The 16,704-nt window shown below is 40.3% G+C and overlaps 2 protein-coding genes across 3 annotated transcripts in view; one reads left to right on the forward strand and one right to left on the reverse strand.

The window, feature by feature from the left end:
- Positions 1 to 7,415, reverse strand: part of vsnl1a (visinin-like 1a) — a 55,081-nt gene extending 47,666 nt beyond the window's left edge. Inside the window, exons 1-3 of one of the 2 annotated variants that reach the window (XM_032542876.1) lie at positions 7,145 to 7,405; positions 4,715 to 4,864; positions 400 to 566 (exon numbers count right to left, since the gene is read on the reverse strand). In XM_032542876.1, the coding sequence (XP_032398767.1) occupies positions 400 to 561 (162 nt within the window). In that variant the 5' untranslated portion in view covers positions 562 to 566; positions 4,715 to 4,864; positions 7,145 to 7,405. Of the gene's footprint in view, positions 1 to 399; positions 567 to 4,714; positions 4,865 to 7,144 lie in introns of both variants that reach the window. The other variant, XM_032542875.1, reaches the window with a different exon arrangement.
- Positions 7,416 to 7,522: 107 nt separating this feature from the next.
- Positions 7,523 to 15,913, forward strand: LOC116706167 (uncharacterized). The gene is made up of 5 exons (XM_032542834.1): positions 7,523 to 7,913; positions 9,199 to 12,305; positions 13,763 to 13,912; positions 14,668 to 14,748; positions 15,521 to 15,913. Exons 2-5 carry the CDS (start codon positions 9,218 to 9,220, stop codon positions 15,637 to 15,639), a joined length of 3,438 nt encoding a protein of 1,145 aa, XP_032398725.1. The 5' UTR covers positions 7,523 to 7,913; positions 9,199 to 9,217; the 3' UTR covers positions 15,640 to 15,913.
- The last annotated feature ends 791 nt before the right edge of the window (positions 15,914 to 16,704 follow it).

Consider the following 16,704-nt stretch of genomic DNA (forward strand, 5'->3'; position numbering starts at 1 on the left):
AACGCTAGCGTTAACTTAAGTTGGCTAAACTCCCCCTAGCTTTAGCTGGTTGGCAACTTTCCCTCTCTAGCGTTTAGCTTAGCGCGGCACCATTGCAACCATAGACAACACTGGCTTAGCTGCGTCATCCTCCCCATCTCCACTCTCTTGAATGTAAAAATGGTCACGTTCCGTTACAAAAAACAAACATGGCGTCGGCCAAATTGAAAAACTCTAGGCTTTAAAATGGCAATCTACAAACCTGCTGCTAAGTCCAGTATTTTTACAGTCTTTGTGAGGGCTCTGAGTTTGTGTGTGTGTCTGTGGCTGTGTGTGTGTGTGGCGGGCATGCACAAATGAGTGCTGAAGCATACAGTATGTGTGATATCATCAACTGAAAGCAAATGAGTGGCGTCTCACCTTGACATACAGCTGCTGGAACTCCTCCAGGTTGAGGCGGCCCGTGGGACAGTCCTTGAGGAACCCCTTGTACCACTGCTTCAGCTCATGCTCGTTAAACTCTGTGTTCTTCACCAGATCCTCCATCACTTCAGGGGTCAGCTTGCTGTTCTGTTTCCCCATTTTGCCTACAAAAAGGGCACAGGCACACACAGACACATACATTCAAAATAAAGGATTTTAGGCACATTTCAATTAAAACTGAATACAAAGAAAAGCCTCTTTATAAAATACATCTTATAAACCTAAAAGTAGGGAGGGCGTTTGGAAAAGTGATTTGTAAAGGCTGAAAACAGATTTATAGAGAACTGTGAAAGTGCAAACCAATGCTAAAAATACCCTTTAAAACAAACAGTGTATTATGAGGGACAGAAAAGCAGTCCTCTACTGTTATTTCTACTGTCATTTATTCTTGAGTGATAGGGTCAGTTTGTAACGCATGCAACTTGTATTTTTAGTCTTCTTTAATCAGCTGATTGCCCTGTTTTGTTTGTTTGTTGTGGTTACAATTTTTAAAAGGAACATCATTCCTGTGTTTTTGCACTACAATAATAAACTGTTTTTATAGAAATGTGGATTGTGGGACTGATGACTATTGTACTAGCTTTTCATTTGACCCTTTTCTCCCAAAAAATAATTAAAAAAATGAATTAATCCTTTGCCCCACCCTAAAAAATATTGTTTCAAAAAGCTTTTAAAGCTTTTTCTGGCTCTAGCTAGTGACTTCCCAAATGGGGAGTATCTCAATTTCAAATAAAACTCTTTGGAATTTAGGAAAGTGTAATAATGAAATCTTTAAGTAGTTGGCCCTCTGTGACATTGTAGAAATACTGAAGCGTGTTTTGGTGTTTAATGTCCCATCATTTCTACACTACAGCTGTTTGCACCCAGTTGCCTTTGTGAAAAGCTGATGCATCTGCACAGTGCTGACGCTGCCACTTTATGGCCTTGATTAGTTCATTAACCAACCCGTAATTATCATAATTTTCAAAAGATGGTTTAGAGTTTTGGAACATTTCTACTATTACTCTCTGCTGAGATGTCTTATTAGACCTCTTACACTTTCTAAAGACTAAGGGAGATACGGGGAAGCAACAGTGTGTGTGGTGCCAATCTGTCTCGGGGAGAGGAGACCCAGGCAAGCATCCAAGAGGTGCTGCAGTCGTTTACTAAGGCCCGCCATGCTGCATTGTTTTTTTTTTGCAGAGTTTCAGCTAAAATGCTCCCTTTTTTTCAAAGCATACCACAAGTTCTGAGATGGATTCACAATGCAGAGACCCAAAGTTCGCCCGGGTCATATGATGCATCACTTTGCTCCCTTTTTTTGAATGCCATTGTTACAATGTTGCTGCGTGGTATGCAGAGACTGGCATCAAAACCTTCCCTGTGATGCTTTCAAAGATGCTCCAACATCCAACTCTGCAGCTTTCTGCCAAACGGCAACCTTTCTAATACATTACGGTAGTCACATTTTTGAAAGCTTTCCAGTTTGCCAAGTCTTCATTTTCAACACGTGACTGTCTCACAACATAGTTCAGGAGTGCAGCGCGTTTCAGCAGCCACGTGTCCTCCACTAGGTTAGAGGTGTGTGACGATAATAGATTGTGAACAAGTAAAATGTCTCCATGATTTGCCTTTACAGAGAGATCGCTATATCGGGCCATAGTGCACATTGAGCAGTGTTTTCCCCTGCATACAGCCCGGTGGCGCTGCATAAATATCTGGAAAAGTAACTGATTTAGTGTTAGTGTTTTCATTTGAAAACCAAATTTGGTGTGGTGTTTTGTTACCTTGTAGGACTATATTTCTTCACATATGGACATTTGTTTGTTTGTACTGTTCAGTAACTTGCAAAATAGTCTTAAAAACATACATGGAAAAGAACTGTGATAAGATTTGTCTGCTATTGCCCTCACCTACTCTAGATGTCAACCTGTCTTGAACACACCATCAAGGTCCCAAAATGCTCCCTGCTTTAAAATTCATTACTACAGTTCAACTAGGCCATACAAACACAGTACAGATGTTATCTGTGATAGATTATCTGAAGACAGTCACGGAAGTTGATGGTTATACTGTAGCTAAAAAAACTAGAAACCAATTGTTCGATGAAATGTAGAATATCAAAAGAAACGTAAAGTATACTTGGTTCATTGATATGTGATGAATATGTATCATTTACTAGCTAAAACATGCAGTGCCAATGTAATGCTGCTTTGAGGGAACAGTTCAACATTTTGGCAAATACCCTTATTTGCTTTCTTGACGAAAGTTAGATGAGAAAATCGGAAGTACTCCCGTGAGAGTCAAATCAGTTTTCCCTTCTCATCTAAATCTTGGCAAGAGCCCAAATAAATGTATTTCCCAAAATTCAGAACTGTTTGTTTGAGCTTCTATCAGGATGGAATTGGCCAGAGATACGGTTTGTATTGTTTTATTATGACAGAGATCTCTCTCTCTCTCTCTCTCTCTCTCTGTATGTCTTTTTCCATACCGACCTCAATATACAGAGGGGTCAAATTATTTTAGGAAGTGAAATGGAGTGTGAGCAAGAGCTATGTGTGCATCTGTAGGTATAATTTAGATGAATACATTGTTGATGTAGAGGTGGAGAGAGTGACACATCAATCAGAAAACGTATCCTTTGTGAATTGAAAATTCATTTTATGAAGACCCTTCAGAAACTTCCCAAGCAGTCCAGACCGTCCCTGCGCCACAATTTGGAAACCATTTGTCTAAGGAAGATAGATTTACTTTGCCCGGAAATCCAATTTTGAAAATTGCTTTTAGCCAGCCATGGCATGACGCAAGTTTACCAAGGACAGGGTTTCCTCCAATGTACTGCAAGCTTGGTGGTCCACTGGGCCTAACCCCCCCCCCTTCCACCAGGCTAAACCACTGGGAAATTATTATTGTTGATTTATTTTTTAGACTACAGTTACAGTGAGGTGGCTTGATTAGAAAGTTAGATGCAACGTTTGTCATATTTTCAAATCTCCGGCTGGCTTTTAGCACTGACTTAATGTAGGGCCCTATGACTGTGCTTTAGCTTTTTTTAATTCTCTTTTTAGAGATTCCGTTCATTATTTAGTATCCCAGAAACTAGTGGGCTCTACATCAATGCGTCCATCAGTCTGTGACTCAGCCCAGCCGTGCACTCGTCAAAAAAAGACACTTGCCACCGAGCTTAACGACTTTCCTGGGGGATACCCTGAAGGACTGCGAGATTTAATTTATCATTTTCAAAACTGAAATTCAAGATATGACTAACTAAAGGGACAATACAAACAAATGAATTTATTACAGATTAAATCACTGCAGCTATGACAAAGGCTACATTATTCGTATGGTGATAGGGCATACAGTTATTTAATGGATAATGGTGAAAAGAAAATGCTATTTCATCAGTGAAACAAAAGAATAAACAACCCCATTAAGTGTAATAGTTTATGGGAGGTGGAGATGAGAATTCACGCTTGCACCAAAAAGTGTCATTTCTGGCACGTCCTTGATGAATTTATTAGGGATAACATTTTGTGCAAATCGTGGCCATTCTCTTTTTGCCTTCCCAAATACAAGAAATTAACAACGTCCCACCTTAGGAAGCACTGATAACAAAACTGACACTATAGAACGACGACACTTGTGAGGAGGCAATACTCCGTCAATTAGATACGACACAGCTTATGCAATATGAGTGCACAAAAGTGTTCAGATAAAATTATAAACCTTGCATCTTTTAAATAGGAGCTTTTTAAAGCGCATTGGCAAAGCTGCTTTGTGTTTATGTGACCCGCTGGGCATTCTAAGTGCCTTCACAGGAGAGGAAATTGTACAATTTGCTCATTCATAACTGACCATGTGACCCTTCAACTGCAGTTGCAATGTGAATTTGTTCGGAAAATTTCAACGTGGATTGTATAAATACCTTTTAATAAACAGTGTTTTTTCCTCCAAAGGACTGGCAGTCTGATTTGTCTAGCATTCAGAATAGGGCTGGGTAATAAAACAGAAACGGGATTGTGATAAAATACCGCCTCAGGCTAGAGGGAATAAGATCATATAGAAGCTAAAGTGGGCTGAGGACCGGATGCTTGCATCAGATTCTGTAAATGCTATTAACACTGTCAGCCCCTAATTTAAGAGCCAACAACCATGCACTTACCTGAGCTCGGTATACTGCAAGATGACAACTTTGATTATTAAACAATACTGTCTGACAAATGACAAAAAAAAACTAGCCTCTCTTCTTTTCAGATCAGAAACATCCCGTTACCTTTAGGAAAAGAGTCTCTCAGTGGTGTATTGAAAGTGAGAGGGTAGTGTGCTTTGACAGCAAGTTGCTTGCAGATTTCTGTTAATGTAGGCTGTCAGACAGGATGGGCTGAGCCTGAAGACAGCAGCTGCAGCGGGAGACAGATGTGTCCTGGGAGAGATATGAGCACAAGACGCATGACAGCCTCGCTATTATGTCAGTGTAGGTGTGTGTGCGTTTGCTTGTGAGATACAGCAAGATAAATTGTATTTATACAGCATGTAAGAATAGTGGATGAGTTAATGTATGCGTAATGTACTTTGCATCCCAGTACTGCAGAAATCATCGGGAATTAAGCTTGAGTGCCGCATTTGAAGACATCCCACCTCCAAACTTATGGGGAATTATTATGGATATGACGAAAGATACAAACTACAAAATACAAATACAGTGTGTTCACAATGTGCTGACAGTAGCTCACACTAAATCCTAATGCAAGTGTTACTCATTCAGTCAGTCTTCCTTCATTCCTGCAACCAGGAATAATTCAGTCTGGTTCTTATCAAAACTACCTTGTATGATAAGATGCGATCATTTTTACTCCTTATGTTTTATAGTGTACAAAAATGCTAACTAATTAAAGGTAAACACATTTTTTTTTGTCCGCCCCCTCAGTCCACTTTATATAAAACCTGCAATTGCACAACCTTTTAAGTGACGCACGTGGCAACATGGTATGTTGGAGCGCTTTCAAAACATCGTCTCCCTATGCATTTTTTAATGAAAGACCTTTATTTTGTGTCTGTTTTCACAGATCTGAGTTATTTGATCGTCAGTTTTTGCTTCCATACTTTTCGTTCTCATGTCAATACCTCCAGTAATTGGCATTTTTCAGAGCTTTGTAAGAACCTTGTGAGTCTCTCATCTGTCCTGGTAATGTTCACCATAAACCTTGCACTGCAATAATAAATGAAGAATGGAATGAAAAGTGTTAGACAGCTGAACTACACCTCTCCATGCAGGCTGATGGTCAGACTCAGGAATCTACACATATACACAGTTACATGTTCACTGCTTCTACAACAGATGAAGACAGGCGAAAAGTAGCAGTACAAGATGGCGTAGGAAAGTCATATAAAAATATCAGGGTGTGATTGGAGACAAATTCAGAGGCATGACACTCTTGTTTGTACAAAACACTGAAGACGCCCCGCCCACCCCTCGCCCTTGTTAGCTCTTTATTCTATGCATGCTAATGGATTTCACCAGTTTCTCACATCTACAGCAAAACACAGCATGGTGCATGATCAGCTAATATCAGCGCTTTATTTTAGCTGGAGAAATGAGAGGGACCGAGTCTGGGACAAGACACTCTGGGTCAGCATGCAGTGCAATGCAGAGCCAAACCTGAGTCATTACCCTTTGTCTTCTAGTCCACTGGGGCCTCATCAAAGCCAAATTGGGAATACATCTGAGCATTAGTGACACATCAGCAGACAGGTGTGGACTGACACATTTTCACGGTCCTAACAGCCAGCCGACCTGCCCATGAGCCAGGCAGTAGGCTCATACATAACACTGTCCCTTTACCTTCTTTTGCCAACAGAGGATGACCTTGAGAGGCAGGCAGAGCCCCAGCCAAGGGAAGCAACATCATATGGGAACTATGCAGTCAGGGGGGGGGGGGGGGGTGTCTGGTAGATTTATGTGTATCTTGTGTCCTTTGGTCTACAAATGTTGTGTGTGTGTGGTGTGGTGTGTGTGGTGTGTGTGTGTGGTGTGGGGTGTGTGTGTGTGGTGTGTGTTGTGTGCGCGCACAGGAGAGGTAAGCATAGGGGCTTCTGGATGAGATGCGCTCATGCCTGCATTGACTTGCAAATAAGTAGCCTCATTGTGAGGATGATGATTGTGGCTAAGGGAGACACACCACCACACCCCCATCTTCCTCTGCGCACACACACACACACACACTCACACAACACGCACACACACACCACACACACACACACACAACACACACTCACACACACAAACAATACGCACACACACCACACACACACACAACACACACACTAACATCAGCACCAGTGCCAATCTACACCAGAATCACATCACACATCATGCCATGTCGTGTACACATCAGACACCCACGCAAAGTCAAAATAATAATCGAAAAAAATTAACAAACTACATTTATCGACAGATGGCATACACCTGTGTCAACAATGACGATTTTGTCTCCGTCTTTACACTTTTTTTTATCAAAAGCTTAGTGTGTGTTGTGTGGTGTGTGTGTGTGTGTGTGTGTGTGTGTGTGTGTGTGTGCTCGTGCGCACGTGCGTGCGTGCGCGCGCGTGTGTGTGTGTGTGTGTGTGTGTATGGTGGGCAGTCAGAGTAACCTAATGTTTAATTCTTAAACATAGGCTATCACACACAGGGCATCCATCCTACCTTGCGAGAGTGCGGAGTCAACGGGAGAAGTCCGGTCTGATGTCTGGAGTGGTCAAAAAACCTGCGAGGACGAAAACCAAGAAGCGATTCAAATGTCTGAAGCTGCTCTTCTGTCGAGCCACTAGTAGCTTAATATTTCTGGAGTGCGTTTTATTGTATTCTATTGTGTTTCTATTTTTATGCGAGATAAAAGTCAGCCTCGACTGAAAGTAAGCGGTGCGGGTCCAAAGGATGCTGCTGCTCTGATGTGAACAGAGAGGAGGAGACAGACACTGGAATGGAGAGAGAGAGAAAGAGAGAGAGCAGTGTGTGTGTGTGTGTGTGTGCGTGTGTGTGTATGTGTGTGCGCGCGCGCGTGTAGTTGTGAATAGACGTTGACGCTAAAACATGATGTATGCTTCTTAAAAACAAGTAAGGCATCACGAAATGAGCAACACAAGTTTCATGTTACATTATGGTTCAGCTATTTTTTAACTGACCTTACTGTGCCTCCAGGCACTGGAAAGTTGAACCATGACAGACTACGTGTGTCTCTAGCTTTAATTTGTTACAGCCGATCGCAAATCCACACTAGTTAGCTAGCTACATTTCAGGGTGCGTATTAGGCTGCTGTGTGAGGGCTTCGTTCATCTGCACTAACGTCAGTTTGGCGCCACAAGCAGGATAACAGTCAGGAACAAGACGACACAGTAAAGTGCCATTAGCTACTAGCCAACAAACCCAAATTATTTGGCAAGCTAGCTGACTAACGCTAAACTAATTTTTGAAGGTGAGTAACTTGGAAGTAACTAGCTAATAATAACTGGTTAAAAAAGTAAAATATATTACTAACGTTACCATAACATGTTAGTAAATGTCAAAATCAATGTCCGAAAGGAAGATTTAAGTTAGAGAGTACGAAAGGTTTGCTCGTTGCTAATTTCTAGCTAGCTGCCGTATATTTTTCAATTAAACGGTCAGAATATTTCACTAAGCCAATAACCACTAGCTAACGTTACCATTCAACTACAAAATCATTATATTTAACATACTGTAAATAGGAGGTGAGGTGCTGGCTTGAGTTGTGAAAAATGGATAATGTTAGGGTTGTTAGCTAGCTAGTAAGTTCCATATTACAAATACGAGCGTTTCTGAAAGAGCAGGTAACGTTAACGCTAACGTTAGCCATTTTGTACTTTGTTCTGGCTAGCTCACTGACCAAAGCTGTGAAGTATAACGTTATAAATTTAATATAACAATTACTAACAAAGCTAACGTTAGCTACCTAAGTTCAAAATATTTTATATAAAGCTATAAAGGAAGTTTGCCACAGTAACATTTATGAAAGGAATGAGTAGCTACAATTTTTTTTATTAATGATGGCTGCATTCCATTTAGCGGCTTTGGTTTCCGGTATTGTGCATGCTGGCTCACTGTCCCATTGCCATTGCTTACTGGGACAATTGAATAGAACATATCTATCATAAATGTTATTAGTAACACCTGTGCTTGCTGACCTAAAAATAAATAAATAATAAGCCTATGTGTGCATTGTAACAAAACCAGTATTGTCAGAAACTGATGCACAGCAGTTCCTGATTGGGGTGTTAAAGTAGGAAAGCAACAGAAGTGACTGTGCTATCATGCCATCTCTGTATTTTGTACAGTGAATCAGCAGCATGCTGTGTAACAATCTGTACTGGTATAGGAAATCCACATACTGATGAATGTGTTTTGTTGTGGTTTTCTGTTGAAGTATTATGTGTTTTGAACTGCTTGTTTGGTGTAAGGTGAGTGACTGTAGCTTCTTGGAACAGATCACATGGACTATTATTGTAATACAGACGGAAATATGGACTATAATTATAGTACAGGCAGAGGTTTAATCACTAGATTGAGTCTGTATTCTAAGTCTTTCTTTGTGAGTTTTCTAGAAATGTTATCTACCCAAAAATAAGCTATGCATTTAGAAGAATTCTTGACATGATTGCATTCTTTCAATAGAGTGACAGTTATTGATTTGACCAGTGTGGCTTTCAAATACAGTGTTCACACTCAAGCTGTTTCTATTTCAGGTTTAGCAGACAGAAGAAAATGGATGAAATCACACGAGAAGATGTCAGTCCACAAATTGAGGGAGAGCTTACTTTACCATCCCCCCCCAAACGACCAAAGACAGATTGCACAATGACAAACAACCACAGTGGCAAAATCCGGTTTGACTTCCCAGAGCTTTTCACATTTCGGCAAACCATTGGCTCCCCATCATCAGCAAGTACCTTGCAGGAAAGTGCGGGCCAGGTAGGCATAGCAGAATGTGGGGATATTGAAGATGAAAAACCTCATGAGCAACAAGAAGATACCCAATTAGTTGTCACTGCAATTACTAGGTTGACAACGTCACACACTGAGGACGCACACACAGGATCATCTAAAGTTGGTATGATTGCTGGTGAAAGATGCTTCAACCCTCTGGTAAGAGATGAGCAGCCTCCGGTTACTGAAACTGACAAACTCAGCTCATACCCAGCAGATGATGCAGGTGGGGCAATAGCAGAGTCTCACACTTCAAAAGACCCGTCCAGTCATCCTGATTGTAAATCGCTGGGGAAATCACTTGAAGACGAGGCCCCTGGTGGTTGCAGTCTTCATGCTGGAAATGACAAAGATTGGAGACAGGTGCGAAATAGATTAAGTCCAATCCAAAAATTCACCCTCAGTTCAAGTGATGAGGGCGTCAGATGTCAATCTGATTGCTCTTATGAAGATGCTTTACGTGACACAGGTTTCTGTAAAACACTGAGCCAATCTGCAGATGTTGAAGAGAGCAATCTGAAGAGGGATGAACATGGATTTAGTGAGAATATCCTTTTTAGCAAGGAAGGGGAAGAGGGTAACAGACATATATCTTTCAGTGAATATGCAGACTGTGAATCAATATACCCAGCCCCTGAGGACCAACCCTCTGAAAACTTGGCAGAAAGGGTTCAATATGAGGAAAAAATATTAGAATTGCAGATTTGTGGAAATGGAAATGTTGCTATGTGTGATGGGGGAACAAAAGGCCAAATCTATGAGAATGGCATGAGCAAAAACTCTATCCCTTTTGCTGCTGAATATGCCGAGAGATCAATTGTTTCTAATGATGTGGTATTAGCAAGAAATATCACAATTGAGAGTGTGAGTATTGAAGCTGAATACTTCTGTGGGGAGAGAGAGCATGCTGGCAACATGATAGCCAAAGCTTGGAGTGAAACGGCAGATCACACAACAGAGACTCCAATGCCTGCAAGAATCAGTCAAGAGCCTGCTGAAGGAAATAATGATGCAAGCCCTTTCAGTGTATTTGACCCTGCAATCTGGAGTGAAACTGACAGGAAGGCTGAGGAGAAACCCTGTAACTCAGAGAGTACTGCAGGTGTAAAATTATTCCCATCAGTAAAAGTCTGTGTGATGGAAACCCCTCTTTCTCTGTGTTTTGACGCCCGGCTTTCACAGGAAGTTTCAGCCCCCACACACACTGGGCAGTGCGAAGATGAAAAAGATGACTTATGGCAGTCATACACAGAACCAAAGGCTTGTACAATCACTACCAACAGAACACACAAGACTGACAACAAAGGCACCTGTGTTTGGAAATCCAGTCCCAGCAGCACTCCATGCAGGCCAGCAAAGCCTCATGCAAAGGATGAAAAACAAGAAAGCAATGATACTTTGAGACACCAGTTGAAAGAGCAGGATCCTTCCGGCTCTTCTCCTGTCGGTCCTGACCACTTGAAGACACAGGAGGTTGAATATTTACAAACTGAAAAGCAAGAAAGAGAAGGAATGACACGTTTTAAAGAAGAATTAAGAACCGATGAACATGTCAAGTCAGACAACTCATCAGGCTTAGAGGAAAAACTGCTGCAACAACATGAAAAACACATAGAAGAGCTAAGTGAAATGTTAACTGATGATTGCTTCAGTAACTGGACAGAGGAAATAATAAGTACATATGGCAACAACTTAACACATATTAATAAGGAATTGGGAAATTGGAAAAACATTGAATGCTTGCTTGATCACCCATACAGTGTCACAGTTTCAACAATGGAAGGGACAACAGAGGAAAAGGACAGAAAAGAAGAGGCAAGAGTTGGAGAAGAAACTGATGTGCATGGTAATTCAGAGATAGTAGTGAAATCAGATGATCATCCTCAGCAACAAAGTCAACAGAACGGAGACATGACTGAGCAATGTATCAGTGAATGTGCAGACGGCAACATGAGTAAAAGCAGCCACAAATTAACCCTAGTTAGTCAACATGAACAAGAAAACAAGCTCAGATGTTTCTCTGATACCAAACACAGAGCTGAGACATTCATGGTTGAACATAAAGAAGATATTTTGGCTTTCACGTCTCCCCCAACAAGTGATGCCGTTGTGCCAGGTCCACATGAATTACCCCATTCACAAAATGCTGACAACCCCACAGCCCCAAACTGTAACAACACATTTTCCCCAGTGCCATCTGGCTACACTTTCAACAGCCGTGTGCCAGGGGGTTTTGACACTTTTGAAAAGATCCAGCTCTCGCTAGATGACGATGATGATGATGCTAGTCTGAGCAACAGCCTTGTCCTCTCCAGCGAAGCTGGGCAACTTTACCAGTTCATGCCAGAGAGCAATAAGCATCTTGAGGTACCAGAAGAGGAGGAGGAGGAGGAAGAGGAGAAGGAGATGGAAATATTTGAGTGTCAAACTGACAACATGGCAAAGGGATTGACATGCAGTGATACCAGTTGTAAAGACCTCACAAACTTTATCTCAGCAGCAGATGTCATGGCTCTAGGGTCGCCAGAGCAACAGCCTAACTGTGAATCATCTTATAGTTCCTCTGAATGCTTCCACGATGATTTTAACCCACAGCCAATGTCCTCCCCAGTTCTCCCGAAGAGCAACAGTCTAGCCTCTGATGTGAACGACAGCCCTAAGTTTGAGATGGAAAAACAATTTGACATGGTCTTGAAGGAGCTGAACTTATTTTTTGATATTAGTATAAGTGATTTAGCAAGTGACAGTAGAGCACCGTCACCTGAGCAGAGTGATGATGTAACTGGAGTCTTGGAGGGCGACACTTCAAACTGCAAAGAACATCTCAGCAGTCCAGAACTAGGACCACATAGAGACACATCATCAAGTAACTATAAACAATACTACAACTTTTACTGTTGAGTAATACATTCACAATATGAAATTGATTGGTAAAAGACATACAGATAGAGCAGTAAGAACCATTAGAACGATTCAGATTATTTGGCTATCCATGTTTCATTTACAAATGTTACTGTAACTATTGTTTGCTCAGTATTTTATTATTATTCACAGTATGTACACTACAAAAGACTTTCTGTAAATTATAACGACCATACTAAAGCCATAACACCCCTAAGAACATTTTTTTTCTTGGTGCAGCAGACTGTTGTATTAGCATCCAAACAATAATCGCACCTTATTATTGCCTAGACACACTAGACGCACTGCCACAGCAGCACAAAGATTTCACACCTGTGTTTGTTACTCACAAAACAATTTACAATACCAATAAATAGGGCTGCACAGTTATACATACACACTTGTTTCATGATTTTAAGTATAGTTACACAGTATCATTTGTCTGAGTGTGCATTTTCAAATTCACAATGCAACAGATACTTACCTGAAATAGTTCTGTGAGCAAATATTAAATCAATATTTTGAAATTTAGGGAAATACGCCCATTAAACCATAACTTTTTGTTTTTACACTTTAGCTTTTGTTTAAATCAAAAAGATATAAATAATAGTGAAGGTGTTTTTATGCTATTTTTTGTGGGGAACTTTGGACAGACCTAGTCTAGCTGTTTCCCTCAGCTTCCAGTGTTGATGCTAAAATATGCTAATTTGCTGCTTGCAGTAGCTTCATATTTAACAAACAGATGGTATCAATCTTCTCAACTAACTCAGCAAGAGAGTGAATAACCATGTATTCCATAATGTCAAACTATTCTTTTAATCATCTGGATTATGTAAACTACTTTATCTCTACACCATGCTGCTAAGAAAAGTAATGCACTTTAGACGTAAACTAGGATTTTTCTTAAAGTTATTAAGTAAATAATAATTTTTTCAATTTGTAGTGTCTTGCATACTATCACATGGGAAAAGTAACTACATCTACATACTGCGAATTGTTTTTTAAATTGTGAATCGTTTTTGAATCAAAAATCCATTTTGTGTCGAATCTTGAGTCTAAAAATGTATATCGAATTGAATTGTGACATTTTCTGACTCGTACACTCTTACCTTTTAGGCAGTGGAAGTTGTCTTATATAGTCCTAGAACCACTTCCTTTTTACATTTTTGATTTAATAAAGGGAAAAGTCCAGCTCTTGCAGTTAGATTTTATATACACTGTGTAAAAGAATTGGTCAGCTAAAGTTAGATAATTCAATCTATGGAAAACTCTTGATTCAGCTTTGTATAATAAGAAATATCTCACATACAAAATCAGTTTTTAATCATCTTTATTGACAACACAATTATGTTCACACAGCGATGCTAGAAAAACATGTTTTAATATATTCTGATTGCACTGTGTTTGTTGTCTGTTGTTCAGATGGTGCTGATGAAGACTGCAGCCTGGAACTGTGTGGAGGGGATCCAGTGGTTTCCTGTTCCTCTGGCAGTGGTGACGGCGAGCAGGAGGTGCCCCTTGGCAGCCACCCGTGCCAGGAAACATCCATGTACACTGCAGAGAAACACATAGGTGATATATGTAAATGTAAATGTGCTGTATTTATATAGCGCTTTTCCAGTCTTAACAACTGCTCAAAGCGCTTTTATCTACAAGAAACATTCACCATTCACACACATTCATAACACTGTGGCCGGGGTGCGTACAAGGGGCCACTGTCATCATAAACATTCACACACATTCACACTCCAAGCGCAGCACCGGGGGCAACTGGGGTTCAGTGTCTTGCCCAAGGACACCTCGACAATGACTGCAGGGGCGGGGATCAAACCACCAACCTTCCGATTGGCAGGCAACCGCTCTACCACTGAGCCACAGCCGCCCCAATAATATGAAAGACAACAAGAACAAAAACATTTTATATCTTCAGAAACAGTTCTCAACTACTAGAAAACTGGTCTTAAAATGTAGACTGAAAAACATTACATGGACAGTTTTTAAGTAGCGCTAACTGTTCCTTTGTTCCATAGTTTTCAGTGTTGCGTGGTTAACACTTTTTTCCAGAGTGTTGGCTGATAGACGGCTAGGCCAGCCAGGTTAATTCAGTGAGGAAATACAATTATTTTTAATCAATAAAAATGAAATGTCTTTTCAAGTTGACAGAGCTTCCAGTCTCAAATGTTCAAAAATCCATATCCCTTCCTCAGTACGCTGCAGTGGAACAATAACACCGCCATGAATGCAAAAGCATTATTTAAGGTTAAACAGAGCAACAAATAAGACAGAATTAGCCCGGCTGTCTCTGACTGTCAATATGTTTCTTTCAGAGCCCCAGGAGATGGAGCAGAAAAGGAAAATGTGGTCTCCGTCCTTCGAGTGTCAACCATTCTTGGAACAATTGAGCCACAGTGAGTGGTAAACGCAGTGGCAGACAAAAGACTGAAATACCTCTGAGCATTTTATTCATAAATTACTTTTGATTAAGTGTCACATTTGTTTAAGATTTTAAAAGAACGGACACTCAAAAATGATTTGAAAGGTTTTTAATGTTCTTTCATATTGTCATGATTGGTGGATCTTTTAGAGATTGGTGTGTATTTCAGAGTAATTGTTGATCATTTGGATATTTTTAGTTTATTTAACCATATAGTGACATAAAAGCAAACTAAAAAGGAAATGATAAACAAATAAAAGACACACATACATATACATATGTATGTATATATACTGTATATATGTGTGAACAGTATACATATAGAAGCGGGTCTCCACTGCATTATGAACCCAAGTGTGTCTGCTGGGAGTTAATTGGGCTGGCCTCTGAATATTCAAAAGGAGCGTCAGTCTAACAACCTGCCTGCCTGGAGATGCAATGTGTTCACCTTGTCAGTTTAAGAGAATAAATCAGTCTAATAGCATGCCTACTCTCTTGGCACATTGAGAAGCTATGTGTTAATCTTGTCACCTTCAGTAAGAAAGCTGAAAGCATCTGGAAAGTATGTCCATCTGTTGCTCCTTTGCAACTATAACAGACAGCAAAAACCAGACTGTTCTGTGGGACGTTGGGCATAATGAAATGCATTGACAATGCTTGTGTATGGTTTTAGAGTGGCCAGGCATCCAGGACTGGTGCATAGTGCGTGGTTCTAATTCAGCGATGTTGTGTTTGTGTGTGTGCAGGACAGCCAGAGCAACCCAGGAGACTAGAGCCTCTGAAAACATGCTCACGGCCGATCCGGGTTGGACTTTCAAAGAGAGCCAAGACCAAACACCTACACCATCTCCACGCCTACAAATGAACATTGGAGATGCATTCAAGGTGATGAGTGTTTAATGAAGGTCTCCTTCGTTGCAATTTTCAATAACTTAACTCTTGTTTTCTACTTTACAGTATATTGTTCTTGGTTTTTGTGAGTTGTTGTGGTTCCTGTTCATTTGTACCATTGCCTCTTTATCCAGGGGATAATCAAAATGCCCTGTCACATTTATATATTTACATGCATCCTCTCATGGGAAATTCCTATATAGTCACAGTCTGCTGCTGTTTGCCCACTGAGCAACTGGGGATAAGTGCCATGCCCAAGGACACCCTGACAGTATTTGTTGATAAAAGAAAACCTGCTCCCTGCCCAGACTTGCCCTGCTGGAAATATCCCAGTTTTAAAAATAACTTCCTCAATATTTATTAATCTATCTATCTATCTATCTATTTATCTATCTATCTATTTATTTATTTATTTATTTATTTATTTGCTTCCTCCCGACCCAAATTAAGGCTTTAAAAATGAATAAATCCTTGCTGGTCTCGTATGTACAGTATTATTTATATAAACTAGTTTTAACATTATTGTGTTGTAGAAAATACATCCATGTTTTTCAGATTTTTAAAATATAATTGGTTCTTATGTGTTTCACTGTGGGTTTATTGATACAGTATGCTACTTGTTCCTGTTTTACATGTGGGTGTATTCAGTCAGGGTAAATGAGCAGAGTATGCTTTGTTACTGTTATGTTCTGTTTTTACCATTAAATGGCTTCACGTGTGTATGCAACATACCCTTGAGCAGTTCTGTGGGAGGTTAGCTGGAGTTGAATTTAAAAATGTCTTGTTCAACATTGAATTAAATAATATTATTACATATTAAATGGGTTTTTCATGTATATGCTATTGACTCTACCTTCAGGCAAAACATAGATCCAAGCTCATTACTTTGACAAGCAAGGAATATTTACCTAAAATATGTCTCTGTCTAATTTGTTAGTCAGCTGTGGGCTGACTTTTCCTGCCATCTGATTGAAAACCTTCCACTGCAAAAATGATTACAAACACATTAAAATTGTTTAAATATTCTGCCACTACTGGA

Source organism: Etheostoma spectabile, chromosome 18, assembly GCF_008692095.1.
Source record: "Etheostoma spectabile isolate EspeVRDwgs_2016 chromosome 18, UIUC_Espe_1.0, whole genome shotgun sequence".
Classification (NCBI taxonomy): domain Eukaryota; kingdom Metazoa; phylum Chordata; class Actinopteri; order Perciformes; family Percidae; genus Etheostoma; species Etheostoma spectabile.